At 41.9% G+C, this 21,668-nt stretch overlaps 1 protein-coding gene across 2 annotated transcripts in view; it reads right to left on the reverse strand.

The window, feature by feature from the left end:
* Positions 1-21,668, reverse strand: part of LY75 (lymphocyte antigen 75) — a gene marked incomplete at both ends in the record, with an annotated part of 86,869 nt that overhangs the window by 37,514 nt on the left and 27,687 nt on the right. For both annotated transcript variants that reach the window (XM_080927002.1, XM_080927001.1), the window contains 9 exons: positions 491-559; positions 3,081-3,162; positions 11,638-11,780; positions 13,119-13,318; positions 17,092-17,261; positions 17,379-17,467; positions 17,940-18,050; positions 19,381-19,538; positions 20,386-20,577. In XM_080927002.1, the coding sequence (XP_080783128.1) occupies positions 491-559; positions 3,081-3,162; positions 11,638-11,780; positions 13,119-13,318; positions 17,092-17,261; positions 17,379-17,467; positions 17,940-18,050; positions 19,381-19,538; positions 20,386-20,577 (1,214 nt within the window). The remainder of the gene's footprint in view (positions 1-490; positions 560-3,080; positions 3,163-11,637; positions 11,781-13,118; positions 13,319-17,091; positions 17,262-17,378; positions 17,468-17,939; positions 18,051-19,380; positions 19,539-20,385; positions 20,578-21,668) is intronic.

Raw genomic sequence — 21,668 nt, forward strand, 5'->3', positions numbered from 1 at the left:
TGCATCCACCATGTTCCTCTCACTTGACCCAACTTCCCCTCGTATTCTTGCATCACTGCCCATTAGGAAGCCTTGTTCTGTTGCCCCTGCACACACTCTATCCATCCTTAGAGACTGGGGCCAAATCCCAACTCTAATGGACAGATCTTAATGACCACTTCCCCTTCCTGCTTTTCCTCGGCTCTCTTCAGCCCACTCCTCAGGCACCTTACGACATTATTACAATAAAGCTGTGGTGTTTTAATATCAGTTTCTTAAGTTAAGTGTAAGTCAGACTGCTTGGGTACGCTTTCCACTGTACCTGGCATCACACAGCATGAGCAGAAGGCATTCTAGGGATGTTCTGCCTGACCTTACAGGATGCCAGATTTGGGTGCGGTGTGAGGGGGATCTCAAGGCTTCACCCAGGTTAAGCATGAACTTGGTCATCGAGCCTAGATGTCAGTTCTTGGATCTAATTTTTAATACTGATTTTCCAGTCGGTACTAACCTTGATGGCAGCACAATCTCTGATATCATAATCCTGCTGAAACTCTGGCTCCATGATCACAGCAGACAGCTGAGAAGATAAGTCGGCCGTGAGAACCCAGACCGAAACAGTATTTGCAATTTCCATACAGCTTAGGCCGCTTTAATAGTCCAAGCATGCTCACTGGGCGCAGAAAGAAAACACTTTCACACTTCACTTTGTGAACGAGCTGGATACCAAGTCATGAGAGGGCTCTGGGATTAAAGAGGTGTCCTTAGTTTCCCACCAAGCCACAGTCTCAGAAGTGTGGTTGGCTGGCATTAAATCACCCCCAGAGACAGAATCTACAGCTCAAAGAGCCTTCTTAAGCATTTTGAGATTTGGTGTATTTGATCAACTAATTCCAGCGATCCTTCAATTTGAACACAAAAGTGTGGTCACTGTCATTTAGTATGAACACAGAATGAACCGACATAAATAACAGTCTCTGGGAAATGGGTCCTTAGAAGTGTCCTGTACAGTGGGACTCCAATCAGTGGGAGCAGGTGCTGTCCCCGACTCTATTGTCTGCCTTTAGATCTCTTTCCCCCAACTGGGCTGTCTTTTCTAGCCTCAATAGGAGAAAACTGCCTAGTCTTACTGCAATTCAATATCCCAAGGCTGGTTGATATTCAGGAGGCCTCCCATGAGAGGGAAGAAAGGAAGGAGGGGTGGATGTGGGGGGGTGGGGTTGGAGGGAGAAAGACTAGAGGAGAGGAGGGAGAGGAAGCTGTGATCAAGTTGTAAGGTAAATAAATAGGTCAATTAATAAAAAAAACAAAAAGAAAAAAAAAAGTCTATAAGAACAGCTAGGAAATTCTTATCCCTGGGACACTGAATTTTGTCCCTGTTTTCTTCCTGTGAGAACTTTGATACCCAGGGACTTTAAAAAAAAATGATTTATTATATTTATATGAGTACACTGTCACTGTCTTCAGACACACCAGATGAGGGCATCAGATCCCATTACAGATGGCTATGAGCCACCATGTGGTTGCTGGGAATTGAACTCAGGACCTCTGGAAGAGCAGTCAGTACTGTTAACCACTGAGCCATCTCTCCAGCCCAGTATTTTATAATACCAGGTTGACAACATGTAAAAGTCCAATAAGTTAATCATACACACACACACACACACACACACACACACCACACCACACACATATACACACACACACCACACCCACCACATACACACACAGAACACACAGCACACACACCACATACACACACACCACACCCACCACATACACACACACCACACCCACCACATACACACACAGAACACACAGCACACACACACCACGTACACACACACCACACATACCACACACACACACATCACACACACAGCACACATACACACATACCACATACAGACACAGCACACACACACCACATCACACACACACACACCATACACACATACCAGCATACACACACACACATACACACACCCCATACATACACACACACACACACACACACACACACACAAACTATCATGTAAAACCTCTCTTTAGAGAAGGTAAACACTTTAGTATTATTCAAGACTATTTTTAGGTTTGGTTATTATGTTTAATACAAATACTTTCTTCATTATATAATTAATATTTTTAGATGATAAAAATAGATATTTTTTATTATTAAATAAACACAAAGCAGTACAAATGAAAGCTTTGGAAAATAATTTGTACTCTCCAAAGATTGCCATGATGTCAGTAAATCTCCAATTTTTTTAAACTCTATATAGAGAAGCTAAATATACACATTTTAAAAACGTAACAATAAGCGGAATGAGATGGCTCATTGGGTGAAGGTGCTTGCAGCCAAGGCTGATGAGCAGAGTTCAAGTCCCAAAATCAACATGGTGGAAGGAAAAAACTGACTCCTGAAAGTTGTCCACTGGACTCCACTGCCCCACCGACACACCCCCGCACACCCACACACCCCTGAACACCCCCGAACACCCACAATAAATAAAGTAAAAATAAATGACTAAAGGTAAGCCTGTAAACAATACTCAAGGATGTTATGGTTTGCAGATGGATTTTTGGTTTTTGTTTTTTTATGTTTTTGTCTTTTTAACGGAGGTAAAACTGCTTGCGTCCTTATGGTGTTTTAAAGAGCACACACTTGGAGCCACCGAATCGTGTTACGTAGCATACACGTTTCCTCTGACAGCTCCCACGGTGGGTGTGGTGAGAACAGTGTGTGGTGGTTAACTACGGTCCCATACGGCACAATGATAGATCTCTTGAACATATTGATTGTCTAAGTAAAATTCTGTATCTTTGGACAAACCTCTCTCCCTCCTCAGTCTGCTCCAGCATCATGTCCCAGCATGCTAGTACCAATATCCCGCAGCTTCCTCAGACAGAATGGCGTGCTCTGGTGGGATTACATCTCCAGACTCGCCCTGCGGTGGAGACCTCTTTGGCTAACCGTAGTAGTCATTACGGAAGTTCCATACAAGTGTTAGATGCAGGTGTTTTATTCAACAGCGAATTTACTGGCTTTTGAAAGAAACATTCTTCCCATGTTTCCCCCCAACGTCAAACGTGTAACTTACTGGCTTCCGATCACTCCACTGCCAGGACCCTTGTAAGTCAGGGCTTCTCTTATTCAGGCCTATCCACAACCAACGCTGGCCACTATGTTAAAAAAATAAAAAAGGAGGCAGCATTAGAAATTTAGAACAATGCCTGGAAAATGTATTTAGCATTCACGTGTTTAAAGTGTAGGAGACATGTATGTGTATTCAGGAGTTTGAAACCAACAGAAAATACAACCTTAGGCTACACAAAGAAACAAAAATCAAGCACTTAAGCCCAGAGTAGTCATAGAAAAGGTACCACATGTTTATTTTTTACTTCTTTAATTTATCATCTATTTACTTGATTGCAATGCCCCTTCTTCCTCTCCCGCCAGTCCCACCCTTACAAATCCCTCCCCATAAGCTACCACATGTTTAAAGCTAGTTTTTTGAATTGTTTTCTGTGTAGGAAGGCAAAATCTATTCTGCTTTGAAGTTTAAAACAGAAACTATGATTATTATAAGTCCTTACTGTAATGTTTTTCATATTAGGCAATATTTTCAGATAAAGTGGGTGGGAAATAACGGCTACCTGCTCTCTGTCTTCTTTTCTAAACTTGGAATTACGGATGCTGTGAACCATGATGTGTGTGTTGGAATTAGAAGTCAGGTCTTTGTTAAGAGGACAAGTGCTCTAAATCATGAGTCACTGCTTCAGCTGCTTGTCTTGTTTTTGAGATGGGGTGGGGGTGGGGGTGGGGTTACCTTCTCAGGCTGAAGATGGCCCCGAGCTCCCTATATGTAGTCCAGGGTAACAATGAATTTCTCATCTTCTTGTCTCCACCTCATAAGTGTTGGGATTAGAGGCATGAGAGACTATGTTTTATGTGGTGCTGGTACTTGGATTCCTGGCTTTGTGTGGGTACTTGACAAAGTGTCTTACCTCCCCAGCTCCAACAACAGCATTTTAAAAACAGTATGTAGGGGTTAAAGATGTAGCTCAAAGGTGGAGCACTTGCCTATGATGTTCAAGATCCTAGGTTCTATCACACACACACACACACACACACACACACACACACACACACACACCACACTCAGAGTCTTTATAGTGCTATCAAATGTCTTTATAATGCAAAATAAGCTAATTGGTTAAAATGTTATTTTAAAAAATTTAAAATACTTTAATTCCTACTGTCCAGTAATTTTAAAGTGAGCAATTAGTCATTTTTAAAAATCTAAGTAGGAAACCCATCCATGATTATATTTAGTCCCACTGGCTTTTTACTTCTATGTAACAGCAGTGAGCTGGCCTTAGTGATGCCACAGAGAAGTGTTAGCTCACATGCCTCCTGCCAAACAGAAGATAGCTCAGCCAAGGAAACATGTTCATATGAGCCCACGGGACTTACCAAATGAAGTATATAAAGTCTAAACATTATCAAACTACAGCCTATGAAGAGGTCACAAGGGACTGCAGAGTGCCAACACTTCCTGAGGTTGGAGGAAAAACTCTTCAAAAGATGGCTAGGGTTTCTTCGGAGCAAGAGAGCCAAGAACTTACCATGCTCCAGTGAAATGCAGCTAGATGCCTCACAGATGAATATATATAAACATAAATTTTTGCATATGTGTGTGTGTGTGTGTGTGTGTGTATACAGGAACACACATGTAAGTGATGCCTTTCCCTCTCTCGGGGATACATATATGACAAGTGACCCAATTGCAAAACCTTCCTTTGTCTCCAATTTCAACCAAAAACATTAAGTCTAGACTCCTCAGGCTTAAATAAGTAGTCAAATTATATTCCTTCAACTTTGAGTTGGGACATGGTACTGTGGCATAAACACAGAACACATATACATGCATATAAAACATATACATAAATACAATATAAACATACTATGCATACAAAATATACACATAAATATAATATAAATATACTGTGCATAAAATATAGACATAAATATTAATATATTATGCATACAAAATATATACATGAATATAATATGAACATATATTCCAGAAGAGTTAGGACCCAATGCAAAGATAATCGGTACTGTTTAGCTTTGTAGCTATATAATAAATAGAATACTCAGCTATAAAGTTACTGAGAAGTATAAGCCTGAATATTTTTATGAAAATTTTTTTTTTTTAGTGACCAAAAGTACCAACCTAACTTTATACTAACTTTTTAATAAAAGAACTGCAGCTGACCATGGTCACACACATCTATAGCCTTAGCGCTTAGATGCGGAAGGATAGCTTGTATGGAGCCAACTTGGGTTAGGTGGCCTGTTCCAGCTCAGCCTGAGCTACATGGCAAAGCAAGACAAGGTAAAACAAACCAACCAAACAAACAAACAAAAAAACAAAGCAAACAGAAAAAATCGACAACAAAACCCCGTCAGTCAGTGTTTTCTCATCTTTTCAGTTTGCTTAACTCAGAGACTATGAGAATTATACAACATTGCTATATGTTTAACTCAGAGACTATGAGAATTATACAACATTGCTATATGTTTAACTCAGAGACTATGAGAATTATACAACATTGCTATATGTTTAACTCAGAGACTATGAGAATTATACAACATTGCTATATGCTTAACTCAGAGACTATGAGAACTATACAACATTGCTATATGTTTAACTCAGAGACTATGAGAATTATATAACAACATTGCTATATGTTTAACTCAGAGACTATGAGAATTATATAACAACATTGCTATGCTGTTATAATTGTAGAAAATACCAGTTCCAAGACCAGATACAACCTATTGGAGACAATTAAGTCCAGTTTAAATTCAGCTGTCTTTCAGTTCTGTCATAGCCCTCCTGCTGAATCACACGTCCCTAAACCACAGTGTCTAGACAGTTACCCCACATAGGTCACCTGTCAGCCGGGTGGCTAAGGTAGCAGGCTACGTTTTCTTCCTCAAACTTACATGCCGATAAAATGGTTCCTTCCAAGTCTTTGCTTATGGTACACTTCAGCCTTGAGGAGTCCCTGACATGTCCTTTAGAGTGCCTAGCTTATTTAGGAACAGTTTATCATTCACTTGGGAAGACAGACAAAGGTTACTTATTGTCTAGATTCAAACAGCTACCCAGTACCCCAGGTTTTGCAGTGGTCTCTGTCCACCCTTCCATGGCTGCCAGGGTCTCTAACCAGTCTCTTAGCTAGAGGATCTCCATCCTCCAAATGACAAACTTCTCCACTTTAAAGTTTATTTCTGAGTCCTTTGTTGAAGATTAGAGGGCAGTTTCTTATAGAAAGAATTTGCTCAGTTGTCTAAAATGTCTCTCTAATCGTCACTACTTTCAGAGAATGAACCCCATTTCAATCCTGATTTTAGGTGTCAGCTTCATTTGAAGGGATTCCCTGGAGTCTCATGAATGCAGAGAACAGTAGGCACTCATGAGGAGTGTGTAGGGGGTCATGGAGTAGATAGAGGGTGAGACGAGAAAGTTATAGTTTGTTCAGAGTTTTACCTTCCTTAGCTGTTGCCAGATAAAGGGAAAAAAATAAGCTGGAAACTACATTATTCACTGTATACTGCTAATGCGGGTTTCAAGAGAGAGAGAGAGAGAGAGAGAGAGAGAGAGAGAGAGAGAGAGAGACAGAGAGACAGAGAGACAGAGAGACAGAGAGATAGACAGAGAGAGAGAGACAGAGAGAGAGACAGAGAGAGAGACAGAGAGAGAGACACACACAGAGAGAGATCATAACTGGATAATCAGATTAAGACGCACCATTCCCATTTTCTTTCTGAACTGTTTCTACTCCACGAACCAAGCAGATAGTTTCAAGTCTATTTGGAGATGCTGCATAAAAGGTTAGTAAGGTATAAGTGCATTAAAATTCAGACTCTCAGTCCGATTTCCTGCAGCATTTGACTGCTAAGGAAAAACGGCATCTGAGCCACAGCCCCTGATAAATACTGTTTGATGAGGGCTTTTAGTCTGCAAAGCCTAGATTTATAGCTAAACCACTTGTTCCTCTGCACAGAAGCGGAACATACACCACAGCAATGGCTGCAAACCAGGCTTTCTTCTCTAATCCCAGGGTTCCTTTGCCTCCACAATGGCTTCCCATTGGGATAATGTTTAGAGTTGCAATGGTCTAAGAGCCTCAATGAGGTGGTAGATCATGAATCTTTTTTTTTTTTTAATGGAAATTCAAATAGCGATTTAGAAGCTAGGCTGTGAGAAATAAAGCAGCACTCAGCATAACTCAGTGGCAAGTGATACTGACTTGGGGTGGGCAGCAGGCTTCTTGTTGAGAAGGTCAATTCCAGTGACAAAAGTTAATGCGTGCAAGGAATGAACTTCATAATTGTCTTCTAGTGTAAGAGACCCCGCTTCCTTCCTTTTCTTTAAACTATTGTGGCCATCTTGGTTTTAAAGGATGTGCTCTTTCTAAACAAGTCCCAGGCAATTGTTTTATAATGGAGCTCTTTTTAACTACTTAACACAGCCTGCTTGATACAGCCTTTGCCCGCCTGCTGGCCTGAGTGTACAAACAAAATACGGTTCCAACAGGGCACGGTATTAGGCTGGTGTTTCTTTTTGTTCGTTGGTTTGTTTTTTTGTGCTACACTTTGATCTTTTCCAACTTCGATATTCATTACTTTTGTAGACAGAAGAAAAAAAGTTTAATTTGTGTAGTTTTCAGACATTTTTATGAAAATGTGTATAGGAATGGAAGTCAATGGAGAGGATTTCCATAAAATGTTACCTATAAGCAATATTTGGAATGGTTTTTTTTTTTTTCATTACTCTTTTATGTACTTTCTAAGTTTTACATTTGAGCTCACATGAATTTCTAAGGAGGGTGTTCAATAGTGATAGAAAGGAAACAAATCAATAAAAGTAGCCTCTTTTGACACAGCTTTTCCTCCCTGTATGATCCACTCTGCCCATAGGTGTTCTGAATAGCTGTTTCTACCACATAAAACCATGGCGTTTTTCTATTAACTGATCCTCTCAAATATCTGCAGATATATCACTCAGTATTTATCCATGGCTTCCTGTTCCAACTGGCGATAGTAACTTCTTGACTAGAATCAAGAGTTTGTTTTGTAAATATTTTCTAATAATGCTGTACCTAGATTGTGTATGTGTGTGTGTGTGTGTGTGTGTGTGTACGAGTACAAGAGCTCATGTGTTTAAATCTTGTGATCTTATTAGATTGCCTTGTTCAAAATCCAAACTTCAGGCAAGATTGGCAGTGTATTTCAGAGGTTATATTCCAGAGGCAGCTACCACAAGAACCTCTCTCATCTTATGTGATATCGAAGACTTTGATTTTCTGCTCAATGTCATAAACAGGTTCATCAACAGAATTTAGAAGTTTGTCAATCAGCATGATCTCAGAAATGGGTTTCAGATAATAACGAGGTGGTGTGAGACTTTTGTCACACATAACTCAGGAAAAATAAGAGCTGGGGCATAGTTCAGTAGGAGAATGCTTGCCCAGTGTTCATGAAAATTGGGGTTCAATCCTTAAGCTCCCTATGTGGCCAAGGACAACCTTAAATTCCTGATCCTCTTGCTACCACACCCTGGATGCTAGGAGTGACTACAGAAGTATGTTACCGTGACCACATTTATAAAAAATATTTAGTGGCTATGATAAAGTAAACCCATAAAATATGGTAAAAAAATTTCTAATGGAATATTTTAACACTCAAAATCTTGCTTGCTAGATGTAATACCCATTGATTATTTCTATGTACTTTTCAGACAGTTTCCAATGCGAAGAGCATATTTTTACATTTTTAATAATCTTCCTCTTTCTCCACTTTAGACACCATGTTTACACATAATGACATTTTCTATCTTAATATATATTAAATAACAAAATAGTTCAACAACAGTGAGCTATTTTGTTTCTGCCTTTTATGAGAATGCACTTTAAAATGCTCTATCATTAACTATGACAGATATGTAAGTGTTATGTTTCTAATGTAATATACATTTATATATCAATTAAACATCAAACGCACTATACATTTATATGTTAAGCGGGAAATGGATAAGGTTTTTCCTAGACGCAGTCTCAGTGCCCGTTAAAATCTGAGCACACACTATCCAGGTTGTGGCTGTAAATTCCTTTGCCATTTGAGTTAACACAGTACAACCACACACAGAGCACAGGCAAGCAAAATGTATCAAAATATAATAAGCCAGGGACATAGTAACTGAGGGCCACCTGTGTTGGTGAGCCCCTGACACTCTGTACACAAAACATCAGCACCCCCTTAACTTTTAAAGACAAGGGCTCTACTGAAGTGCAATGTCTTAAAACATTCCGTGTTTCCTTCCACCCAAGATAGCAAACCATAACCTCGAGGCTGGACAAACACTGGTGGCCAGATTTGTTTTATGTATTTTCCAGTGAAATGGAATCGGATTCCATTACTGAACAGATTTGTAGACTTGTACTTAATCAAAGCTGATAATGTACAAGTTGGGCCTTTGCCAGCTTACTTTCTGCTAGATTAATCTTTTGTTATTTCATTTCTTAATAATTCTCTACATGGACACTGTATGGCTTCCTTCCCCCATATGTCTGATTTATGGACAGGCACTCTGAAGCTCTACTGCTTGTTAAATGTTTCTAACATATGGTTTCCAGATAAAACGAACAAGTTATTACACCTTATTTTCACAATTATTTTATGCTTCTGCATTCCACTTTTTATTGAGAATGTTAAAATTTTTGTTTATTAAAGTATCCCTCTTAAAATAAAAAAGTGTGGGGGGGGCACATATGTGCCATGGTGTTCCCCCCCCCTCTGTGTGTGTGTGTGTGTGTGTGTGTGTGTGTGTATGTGCGCATGTGCTTGTGTACATTAGTGGACAACTTTCAAGACTCAGTTCTCTCTTTGACCCTCTTGAGGCAGGGTTTCTCCTGTTGCTGACACACCGCATATTCGTGGTCCACGAGCTCCCAGCTATTTCTCTCGTTTCCACCTCCCATCTCACCACAGGAGAGCTGTGAATGTGTGGCCCTACATCTGGCATTTATAAGTGGTTTCTGGGGTCAAACTCAGACCATCAGGCATGTGTGGCAAATGCTTTCACCTGCTGAGCCATTTCCGCAGCTCCTAACACATTCCTTTATTGTGTTTTTCTTTTCTAACATTTAGGATAGTTTTGTTCTGTTCTTATAATGACATACATTAACTATCAAGACTTGGGGTTATGGTATATTCTTGCCTTGAGTTCTTTTATTAATAAATTACTTATTTTGGTGTGTTCTTTATTTTTCAGATTCATATCTGAGCTAGTGTTTGTTTTCGACATTTCCCCCCCCAAAGGATGCAATCAATATACACTGTTTAGATCTTCAAAAATAGAGTTAACTGGGAACGAAACGCATTGCAAGCATCTCCTACCTTAATCTGCTTTAGATACCACTCTTCACACATTCTTTATAGTTAATTATGTGCAAAAGAACAAGGCTAGTTAGATTTTTCTAGTAAACTTTTAGTTCAGGCAGGGACGGCTGTTGCTGGATTTATAATCAGAGAGAAAATATTCACTAGAACATGTTCATGTGTTTTTTTTTTTTTAAAGTCATTATCCTAGTACAACTCGATTAGACAAACAAACACCTTTTACTGTTGAGAAAAGGGAAGAAAAAGTAATCTGGTGGCGTTGAAGCCCATAATCCCTGTGACCATCTGGAAAGCATCGGCTGACCTACATTTCTCTATGGTGTCCAGGGAGGCATCAGAGAAATCAGGTCAGGAAAGCCTTCCACGCTGAGGTTACCACCACAATGGCTGCAGCCACTTTGATAGTCTCCTTTCTTACTGTCCTTACGCCATGTGGCTCCCACAGGGGCTGTTGTAGCAGTTTTCTAACTAGTTGCCCCAAGACCCGCTCCGTGCATTCTTACTCATTTAGATTTGCATTTCCGGGGATAGACGGTCAAGCCTCACAGATGACAGGAGAGCACGCCATCGCCGCTGCTCCACACCCTGGCCCTGTCTGTGCAATTGTACATTGTGTGTGCTTACAGGGGCATAGGTGGGTTAGAACAACCAGCCTTTTCGCAACTGAACTTAGTTGGAGACTAACTTCTTTTGATATTCCCCCCTTAGGACCAAACTTCTTCCCTGATTAGCAAGCTATTCCATTTTGATACCCAGTCTCACTTTCTGATGCTCTTTGTCCTTCAGCTGTCCACTTTGTTCTCATAACTCAGTTTCTGTTTGTGTTCCTCTGGCTCCCTTTCCTTAAGTTTCAAAACACCTTCTAAGGATCAGCCTCCTTCTCGGCATTTGCCCCGGTTACACCAGAGACACTCCCTCCCCTCTGGCTTCATTCCAGGCTCTCCTTGTCTTTGTCCTGTACTTTTGTTACACTTTTCTTAACCCAGCTGTTGGTGTGTGCTTTGCAAAGGGTGAGGACTACGCCTTGGCTGGATTTGAATCTCCATGTTTTTTTGCAGTAAGGTGCTTGATGCTGCTTGATTATGAAGCATGGGATGGCTTTTTAGATGCTAAATCACAACAACTTGAACACCAAGATGGCATCAGGCTTAGGTCAAAAACACTTATTCTAGGAATATTACCTGAATTGGTCCCTTAACAAATTAACAAGGTCCTTCATTTCACTCCTATGACTAAAGCTGGGGAGGTGGGCTCCAAGGGCCTGGCAGAATCTTTCAGCTTCTTCCCAGTTCCTCTTTCTTACGATTCTTTCTATATGGAACACCTTAAAAAAAAAAACAAACCAGAATACTGTTTTTCCCAAATAACCATAAAATACTCATAGATTTATCAATTGCCGCCAAATGTGTGGGTCTCTGACACGAATTCCTTCAGGAGAAATGGAAGCACAGCTAAATGTGCATACAGCAAACAAGGTAAGTCCCACATCACCGGGTGAGTAACCTTCTCTGACCAGGCTGGAGAACTGCTCCAACAGGTATCTGCATGCCTAGAATCTTGAAGAGAAAGTGCACCAAGGGTCAAGACTGAAAGAGTACACAGGAACATTCTGGAAGTAGTCTTCTGCAAAGAAATGTGTCAACAGTGTAATTCTGAGCATCAAACACGATCCCCGCAGGAAGAACAGAGCTCATCTTCTGAGTAGGAACAATCAAAGAGCTGTCTATAGGGGTGTGTGAACATCAGCAGACGGTGCCGAATCAAAACCTGGCACTTTTGACTGTTTCTTTGATTTGTGATGATTAATTCTACACCCAAAAGAGCCTTGCTATTTCAAAAAAGAAAAGGGAGTCGGGGAGTAGCCTGAGAAAGATGAAACCACTGTTGTCTGACTACTGGTCCTAACTCTTCAGTTCTCTGTCGTGTGTTCATATACACTCTAGCCATGACTCCTGGTGGGAGCAACACGGGTCTCCCCACCTTCACATGGGGCCATGTAGTATTCTGAGGCTAGAGGCCTGAACTGTACCAACTTGGTTGAGCTCTCCTTCTTGGGCTCCATTAATTTAATATGAGCAAAACAATCTGACAGCTGCCACCCTTTAGTCTGAGCTCAGGAGTAACAGACACCAGATCACAACCCAGCCAGCTGACCAAAATCTGGAAGAATTCACAGCCCACCCGTCAAACCCTAAGTGAGCCATACATCTGTACATGTAATCACCTTGGAGTTTAAGAGTGGTATTGAGAGGTTTGGTTATAAAACTGCATGAATGATACAGACCCCAAATTGTTTTTTTTAAAACACAATAAGAATTGGCTCTCTTTTTACAAAAAGGAATTTTAATCCAAGAAGAATTAGGGGCTTAGGAGAATCCTACATACGATATCAGCATGCTGCAGGTCACTCAGCTTTGCAGAGGAAAAGAGCCATGGGAGAATGGTCACTCTGGCTTTAGTCTCACTTTTGAGGGCAAGGCATGGGTAGAATTGAGCTGTCTGATACCAGAGATCCATGATGCTTTGCTGAGGACACCATGCTCCCAAACATTTGTCTGAGGCACCGTGTGCTTACAGGGAGGAACAGCATTTGTACAACGGCATGAATAAGGAGGGCAAAGTGATGGCCCCATGGAAGGGCCCAACAAGATGGCTACTTTACCTTATAACAAGAAAGGCTGGAGGGGAAAGTGTGCCAGCCTTCAGGACAGGGGTCATCGGGCTTGGGGGCTGCTTCCTCTGGCTCCTGGGGTCCCCTCGTTTTCTTGCATATTGAAAGTGCTTGGAAACTTCTGCAGTTCTTCACTTCCCACTTGCCAAGAGTCTTTCCGGTAGACATGGCCACGCACCCGCCTGGAGATGCTGGGGTTGGGTCGGAAAGGTTCAAACTTAAAACTCTAAGAGTAGGCCAGGATTGATCAGGGTGGTACAAGGCCACAGACAAGAACGGAAACTTTCAAAGTTTAAATATCTACTCTGTTTGAGCCAAGATAGAGGAGAGAGAGAGAGAGAGAGAGAGAGAGAGAGAGAGAGAGAGAGAGAGAGAGAGAGAGAAGGAGAAACGGTGGGGAGAGAGAGAAAGAGGAAGAGATGGGATACTGAGAATAGCAGAGAGGATGGTGAGCATCATATTCTCATATGCCATGGGGTATTCATTCTACAGGGACCTGTTAAGTCATCCCTACCAGATGGGTTCTATTATTTGCTCGTAACATTCAAAGGTAGTTTGTATGATCAGATCTTTTCAAACAACGACCGGATGTGTCCACACTCACGGTTAGTAAGAGGTGCAGCTGAGCCTGAGCCCAGGAATTTAGCTGGCAGAAGGCCACAGAAGTGCTCTTTTCTGCCATTATCATGTGGTCTGAGGTGGACAGACGGGAATGAGTAACACTCATTGCCAAGTAATGAGGCCAACTCCTCTCCCACCAAATGACGACGCTGTATGCCACGGCTTGCACGTATATATGGCAGCAAGAGGTAGAAGGGATGGAAAACCCAGGCCACTGTTCTGCTTGCCTTTCCACAGCTTGCTCACGACTGGCCTGGCTGGCCGAAGCTAGTAGCAAAAAGATCGCAACAGTGTGTGTTCTGCCTACAAAACCCAGGGCAGCTAGGGGCAATGTTTCATAACCTCTCCAACTTGCCCACAAAGAATGAGATGTTTAATGTACATGTCAATTAAATTTTGGGGGCGTATAGGTGACCCAACATTAACTGTATCCACAATTCTACCTTTTGTTTTCCAGTCAGGGTCTCACTGCATAGCCCTGGCTAGCCTAAAACTTGCCATGAAGACTAGTTTGCCCTAGAATTCAGAGACCCTCCTGCTTCTGCTTCCCAAGTGCCGGGAGTTAAAGGCAGGCATTGCAATAACCAGTCAGCTTTTATGTTCTTGCTCGGAGTTTGTTGTTGTTGTTGTTGTTGTTTTTAAGACCGTGATTCTTTGTGTAGCCCTGGCTCTGTAGGTTGGCCTCACATAGAGATCCTCCTGAATGCAGGGATTCTATTTTAAGAAATCTATGTCTTACCTATTAGACTACTTTTAGTTTAAGTGATGTTTAACCAGGCATAGCAGCTACATTCTACCTTCTCTGCGTCAAAAGATAATTTTGTTATCACTAATGCTACTCACGCTGGTAGTCATGATCACGAGTCACCAAGTTTGTGAAGACTCTCTATTTCAAATACTGTGTTTTGTTGTAAGGTTGCACAGTCCTGTTCCATGCTATAGAGAAACATCTTAATGATCACATTAGAGCAACACAAGGCAGACATCCGAGAAGAAGAAAGTAGAATGGTTCGTGCTCCTATCTTGTCTGAACAAGTCAATCTGAACAGCACTGGCTTGGAAGTCAGGAGATACGGATTTTACTGATCAATAACCAGTCACATTTTGTTAAACGAGTCACTGAAGCCTGTGTTTCCCCAGCTCTAAAGTCAGGTGGAACTTCTACATTAATTCTTCTGGTTTCCATAGTGAATTAGGATCAATGCTTGGGGCTGCGTGAAGATGAACTAACTTTAGAAATAAATGCTAACGCACACTGCCTTCGTAATTTATTCTCGCAGAGACTCATACAAATACATGTTTAATTTTGCAGGATGAAGTCAGGAGACCGAGAGACAAAAATGTAAAATGCTTCATAGGAAATATTTAAATTTTGTTTGAGGCTTCCATTAAAAAAGGGGGAAAACACCTCCCCACCAAAAAAAAAAAAAACCCAACCCAACAAAACAAACCCAGACGGTCACACTCATGGTGCTGGTGTTGCCTCTGGGTAGTCAGACACTGGCCTTGGGAATGGATCATCACATGGTCTTAATGGAGACAACAGAAGCATTGCTGCTGTGGTGAGTTTCAGACTCCAGTCCTGAACATCACCGATGCCTTATACCCAGACACAGATGAAGGGCGTGCTGGAGCGATGTGGCCTTCCGCAGTTTCCTGCTCTACCTCTTTGCTTCTTAAAAACTAGGCGGTATCTTTGTGACAGAATGAAAGCTTTCTCATGGCGCAATTTGTGCTCCTTTGGTGGCATTTCCACCCCCTCCCGCCACCCCCTCTAAGTCCCTCAAAGCTAACAGTCCCCTTCTTCTCTCGGACCTTTTCCAGCAGTGGGTGTTGGCAGGGCTTCCTGCAGGAATCACCAATGTCACTTTAACCATGGATTTCATGTGTGCTTTATATTGTGTTTGTGTTTTTTAAAATTTGTTATTGTTTTGTTTGTCTTTTGTTTTCTATTTTTTTGCTGTGTATGTGTGTGTGTGTGTGTGTGTGTGTGTGTGTGTGTGTGTGTGTGTGTGTGTACCATCTGGTTAGCAAGGGCTTCTGTGCTTTACTGAGCCTGTGCTTTTTTGTTTTTATCTACAGACTATGCTTGTCCTGGAACTCACTATGTAGGCCAGGTTTGCCTCGAACTCACAGAGATCTACCTGCATCTTCATTCTGAGTACTGAGATTAAAGGTGTATGCCACCACGCCCAACTGAGCCTGTGCTTTCTCATCTTCCTTTCTATTTTATCCTTCTTTAGACATGCCCCCCCCCCACACCATCGCTACAACCAGCTGGCATGAGCATTGTTAATGAATTAGCATTTAGAATCATTATTCAATCCAAAGCAAGAGAATAGCTTGTAGATTGTCCTGAAGCTGTTGTATTTTAATGTTAATTCCACTTCCCTAGGAAGGGCTGCCTAGTCATATGACTCCAACTGAACCTTCCATTTTAATTAGTAAAATAAAGGAGAGTCAGTGGCTGGGCGGGGAGAAGGAGGTGAAGAGGTCTGAGGAGGTGAGATGACAGAGGGTGGAGGTCATGACAACATGGAGTTTCCCAGGGACCAGCTAGACTCAGGTGGAATTGATTGGTGTTAAAAAGCTATGAACAAAAAAAAAAAAAAAAAAAAAAAAAAAAAAAAAAAAGCTATGAACATTAAGGATTTTACAGGTCTAATATCTCATATAGAAAGGCAGTTTGTATCTTTGTTTATTTGATGTAATCTTGTGTAGAGGGTTTGTGGATTGAGAGTTTAATATAACCCTGAATGAAAAATCTATCTGCTGTAGAGTTGTATTTATGTGGGATTTTGAGGGTAGAGAAATACCCCAGGACAGAGGCAGAGAACAGGAGGTAGAAAATCGCCAAGTGAAGGGAGTTGTGTGAACGGAGTGAGATCCGGGTGGTGGCTTGGACCGGGTACACGTGGCTCTGTATCAGGGTTGAGCCTGAGGAGTGAGACCTCAGGACTGATAAAGAAATAAACCAATGTTTTGTTTTTTTAATATTTACTACAACGCTAGCTTCTGCTTCCCCAAGCTTCCCCTCCACCTTTCACTATAGCACGAACCGAGTTTGGGACGATCTTTACATCAGAATCACAGGTAGACTTGGCCCAATGCTAAGTTATGACCCCCTGAAAATCACTCTTCCTGCGGTTGCTTATCTCTGTCCCTAGTGCCACAGTGGCCTATGACTCCCAGGGGAACCTGAATAGGCAGACACAAGCAAGCTTTGCAGACTAGGAACTGCAAATCTGCTGCTACGTGAAAGTGTGGGGCTCAGTGTGTATTACCAACGACCCCCTTGTCAGCGCTGTCCTAAAGCATTGCCAGCCCTTTCCAAAGCACTCACCTGGTTCAAGAAAATTCCAGTTGGAATAGGTCACAGCCTGCTTTACTCCCCCAGCGCCAGCCCAGCTGTACTCTCCTCGGGAGTCGCTGTCTCTCAGGCCAGTCCAGAAGTACTTCTGAAGGGACTTATCGTAGTTCTTCATCATCTCATTCAAGTATTCCTGCTCAAACCTACAAAGGATGAACCATCTCACAGGTTTTGAAGTAAAAAGCCACACCCCTTTTTTTCTTATTGCTTAGGCAAAGTCGGTTAAACGTTTTCTACTACGTGTATACCGATGGCCATACCTGTTAGTGATGGTGAGGTTGCAGTTCGTTCCGAAAGGAACCTCTTTCTCATAAATCTTGTAGCAGGTTTCTCCATGTCTCTTCCAGCCCTAAGTCAGAAGAGGAACATCATCAAACGGTTTGGGACTTAATGGTAGCCCCTGCCCCCTGAGGAAGCAGAGGGCATGACTGTCCTCACTGGGAAGGTTGGAGCTCGGTTTCACAGGTCACCCCTACACAGTGAGATGGGGCCTAGTGCTCTTTGCCTCTTCTCCCTCACTCACTTCCTCAGCTTGGTTGGGTTAGCTTTCAGGAAGAGTACTGTCGTTGGGGGAACTCTAACTAGCTGGACGCTGAGGACAGTAGTCATATTTACATATTTATAGGAATTTGTGAATAGGCTTTTTCTTTCCGAAAGAACACCAGCGTGTTAGGAGTCTCCCCTTTCTCATTTTTTTCTTAAATGGATGAACACAAATCAGTATTTCCACTTTCCAAGTTCAAATTGTTTAAGCTACAGATATCAACTTTAACTACAGAGGGATAATTCTGCTCGGACACTCACAGAGGTGTTTTACCTACCTCATCTGGTGGACACAGCTCATCAGACCGTGTATCCTTAGTTATTTCTCCCCTTTTCTTGCATACGTATCTGAGTTTCTTATCACAGGGCTGGATTTTCCACTGACCTAACTTTGAAAGACAAAAAAACCAAATCCTTACCAAACAAATTATTTGTCAAACATTCAGAATTAAGTCACGGTAACTATGGGAGGGGGTAGTGTCTGAGCCTGCCTCCCATCTCCACAACAATGTATACAAAGTTCCTTTTCTTATAAACTTAAGAACAAAACAGCCAAAGGACATGTAGACAAGAAGTTGAAGAGAGGAGCTGCCAGGATTCTAGTTGCTTCCTGATGACCAGTCTGAAGTTTGTTCAGAGGTTTAAATCTTTGGGAGACATCAACTGAAGTCTGGTCACATTTCCTTGTATGCGTAAAAACATGAGGAGAAAGCCTTCTCAAGAAGTGTAGGGTCAAAGGTTTCTTTTAACTCTCTACTCCAGTCTAGACATCAAAACTGTCTCTTTCAAATACACTACATAGATGTGATTTTGCTTAATTGGCTAAGTTGCAATTAAGTAAAGTAAATGCAGGTGGCTTGACTGTGACCTGGGTCACTTGAATTCAGGCAGGCTGTTTGGCTAGGCCTTCTCTTCATTCTTTACTTTCGCCTTGGATGATGCGAAGAGCCATCTTGGCTTTTAAACTGGGGCACCGAGTGTGACACTTCTAAGACATGTCTTTGGGATCAGACACTTCTAAATATGCATACAGTTTGACGATTCCATTTAAAGTCTCTCTAGATGTCTGGGTGACAGTCACCCTGATTACCAGGACAGCTGCCTATAGGAACTCTATGCAAACAAAACTAAAAGAGGTGTTTAAGTCCTTCTGTGCATGAATGCAGCCTATTTTAGGCTCCTAGCCAGAGCACGCTCAATGAGTGTTAAACAAGCTACATCTCAGGAAAAGATAAGTTTCCGGACACATCTAACCCATTTTTTTTTAATATAACTTTAAAAATTAAAATATTGAAAACCACTTAAAAATTTTTTTCATTTAAAATTAAACTATCAAAAAGCATTTTTCAGTTAGCCTCAAATCTGACTCACTGAAATCTTAGAGCATGAAAAGATGGAATCTTTCAGGCTGAGCCATGGTTACCTGCCAAACGTCCATCATAAAGAGCAGTAAGGCCGAGGGAGACTTGGACCCTTGAAGAAAGCAGGTCATTTGACACCAGAGTCCGAAAGAGTCCCTATCTCTTTCCAGACTGCAATGGGTGCTTAGACATCAAGTAGACTGCCTACTCAGTGATCACCAAGTGTCAGGATGACAATCTACAGGATCTTACCGTGTCTTTCTCAGCTTGCACACAAGTCCCGGTCCTAGCACAATGGTAATATTATTATTGGCGTTAACAAAGCAAGAGTATAAATAAACCACAGGGGGTGGCCTACCTTTCCTGAATAGGAAACACAGTTGGGAGTCTTATTGTAAGGAACACTTGGCTCATTCTCGGTCCAGTATGTCAGAGTGACTTCCGTCCCGTCCGACCACTGGAACAAGGTGGGGCTGTTTGTGTTCTTAAGGCCCGTCCATATTTCTTCTTTGACATCTAAAAGAAAGAAGTTTTCTTTGTTTGGTTTTGCTCTGTTGTGCGTTATAAAAACGTGCACATTACTGACTTTTCCCGTGCCAATCGGTTGTTTTGGGGGCCTTTGCGGTACTCTTTAGTCGCTTACTAAGGATGACGATGCGCAGGCAGTGTGAGTCTCCAGCCTATGATGTTTCTCATTCTGCACACAGTGCGCACAGGGAGAGGAGCTGTTCTGGAATCTGCTAGCTGAGTGTCCCTCGAGACTGCTGTGCATAAACTCTGCTGCAGGGGCATTAGCGGAACTCTATAAGTGCAGTCATACAGACTCTAAGTAGAAATATTTCTTGCCCGCTGGTGTGCTGAAATGACCACTGTCTTCACATGGACAGCAAGGGGCACCTGTGCTGGCACGGAACAGATACCTCCTCTGCCTGCCTCTAGGAAGAGGGCAGAATCTAGGATGTCTTTGTTTACTGTTCTAGTTCCAGATAATCACAAAAGTGAAAGAATCGTCAAGCAAGTTTTTAGAAGAACAGAAAAGAGGATTTGGCTCACTTAAGGGCAGAGGGAGAGTTTCTGATTAAATAGTGGCCACCGGGAATGCACAGAAATAGAGATGAAGCGGAAGCGATACCTCAGTTCCTCATTTTTTCCCCTAACTACCTTTTAAGATCTCAAAAGCCAAGTGGTAGCTACAACACTGGACAAAGTGGGGCCTCAGATAAGCCCCTTTCCATGGAAATGGCCCTGGATGTGCCCCTCCTACTGGGCAGGCTGAAAGCCTCTCACTCCCATCAAAGCAGGGAGACTTGACATGCTTTAAACACTTAAAACACGATGTCGAAAACAAAACAAACAAACTCACCCCCACTATGGAGTTTTGTGACGACCACCTCCACATCTGCTAAGGAGTGAATGCTGATGAGGTCTGCACTGAAGGCTATGCATTTCAAATGTGCTGTGTCCCAGGAATCACTGTCATTTGCCAGCAGATAGCAAAATCCGTTATTTGGTAGCCAGCCCCCATCACAGTGGGTATCTGAGTATGTCCAAACATCTGGGGGGGAAAGCAGCGATTTATACCCCAGTAAAGACAAGTTCATTTTCAATCAGCAACCCTGCAAATGTTTCTTTTTTTGAGTCACAAGCTTCTGGAAAACTGGGAGACATGATGTCAGCTATCAGAGTGACAGGAATTTTATGCTGTGTTTACTATATATCTGGCATTGTAAGAACCATCTCCAAGGAGATTCAGGTACGAAATGTCCTCATTCTGAGACACATATGGTATGTGGCTGGACAAGACTAAGGGGCATAAACATGGTTGGGAAAGGAAATGACTTTAGTCATAATAAGTGGAAGACAGGTATGGAGTACGCCAGATTCTGACAACCTGTTCCGGGTCTGAGATTTGAAAGGTCACCCCACACTCACGTCTCCGAGATTAGTAAAACACAAGCCTCCTCTTCTTGTGTGACCAGCTTAATAAGTGGATGCATATTAACACTTACTGTTGGATAAAGGGCAGGCAGAGATTTAAGGGGTAGGACGTGACATTTGTTTTGTACATCCCGAGAGATGGCAGCAGAGGAGGGAGGGGGAGTACGGAATGGCTTCTTTAGACACATTCATCCACTCCGAAGGACCAGGGAGTCTCAGGCCATAATGAACTGCGTAAGGAAAGTCTAATCTTTCAGAGCAAAGGGCTATCACTCTCGTGAGTCAGCAAAACTAGAAAGCAGTTCTGTTGTTCACGTCTCCAGATCCTCTTGGAACATTTTTTTTTTAACAAGCAAACACAGTCGTCTTTAAAATGTGGATTTTTTTCTTTTGTTTCTTTTTGTTTGTTTGGTTTTTTTTTTTGTGCAAGATAATAACTCAATTAACTTAGGCCTTAAATGACATTCATTATTACTATGGGATATTTTAATTATAGAAAGAAACAGAGAAGAAAAACCACATGCAAATGAACTCAAACAATCAGTCACACATTCTAGCCTTTATCTCTACAAAACATATTTTCACAAAGTTAGAATGATAGGTAGGCATACACTCTGTTCTGCTCTTTGAATTCTCCTGCCAGCAGCCATTATAATAGGCACCTATTATGGAAACACCAAGATTTATTTAATTATGGTGACTTCAAGA

Source organism: Micromys minutus, assembly GCF_963924665.1.
Source record: "Micromys minutus genome assembly, chromosome: 13".
NCBI lineage: Eukaryota > Metazoa > Chordata > Mammalia > Rodentia > Muridae > Micromys > Micromys minutus.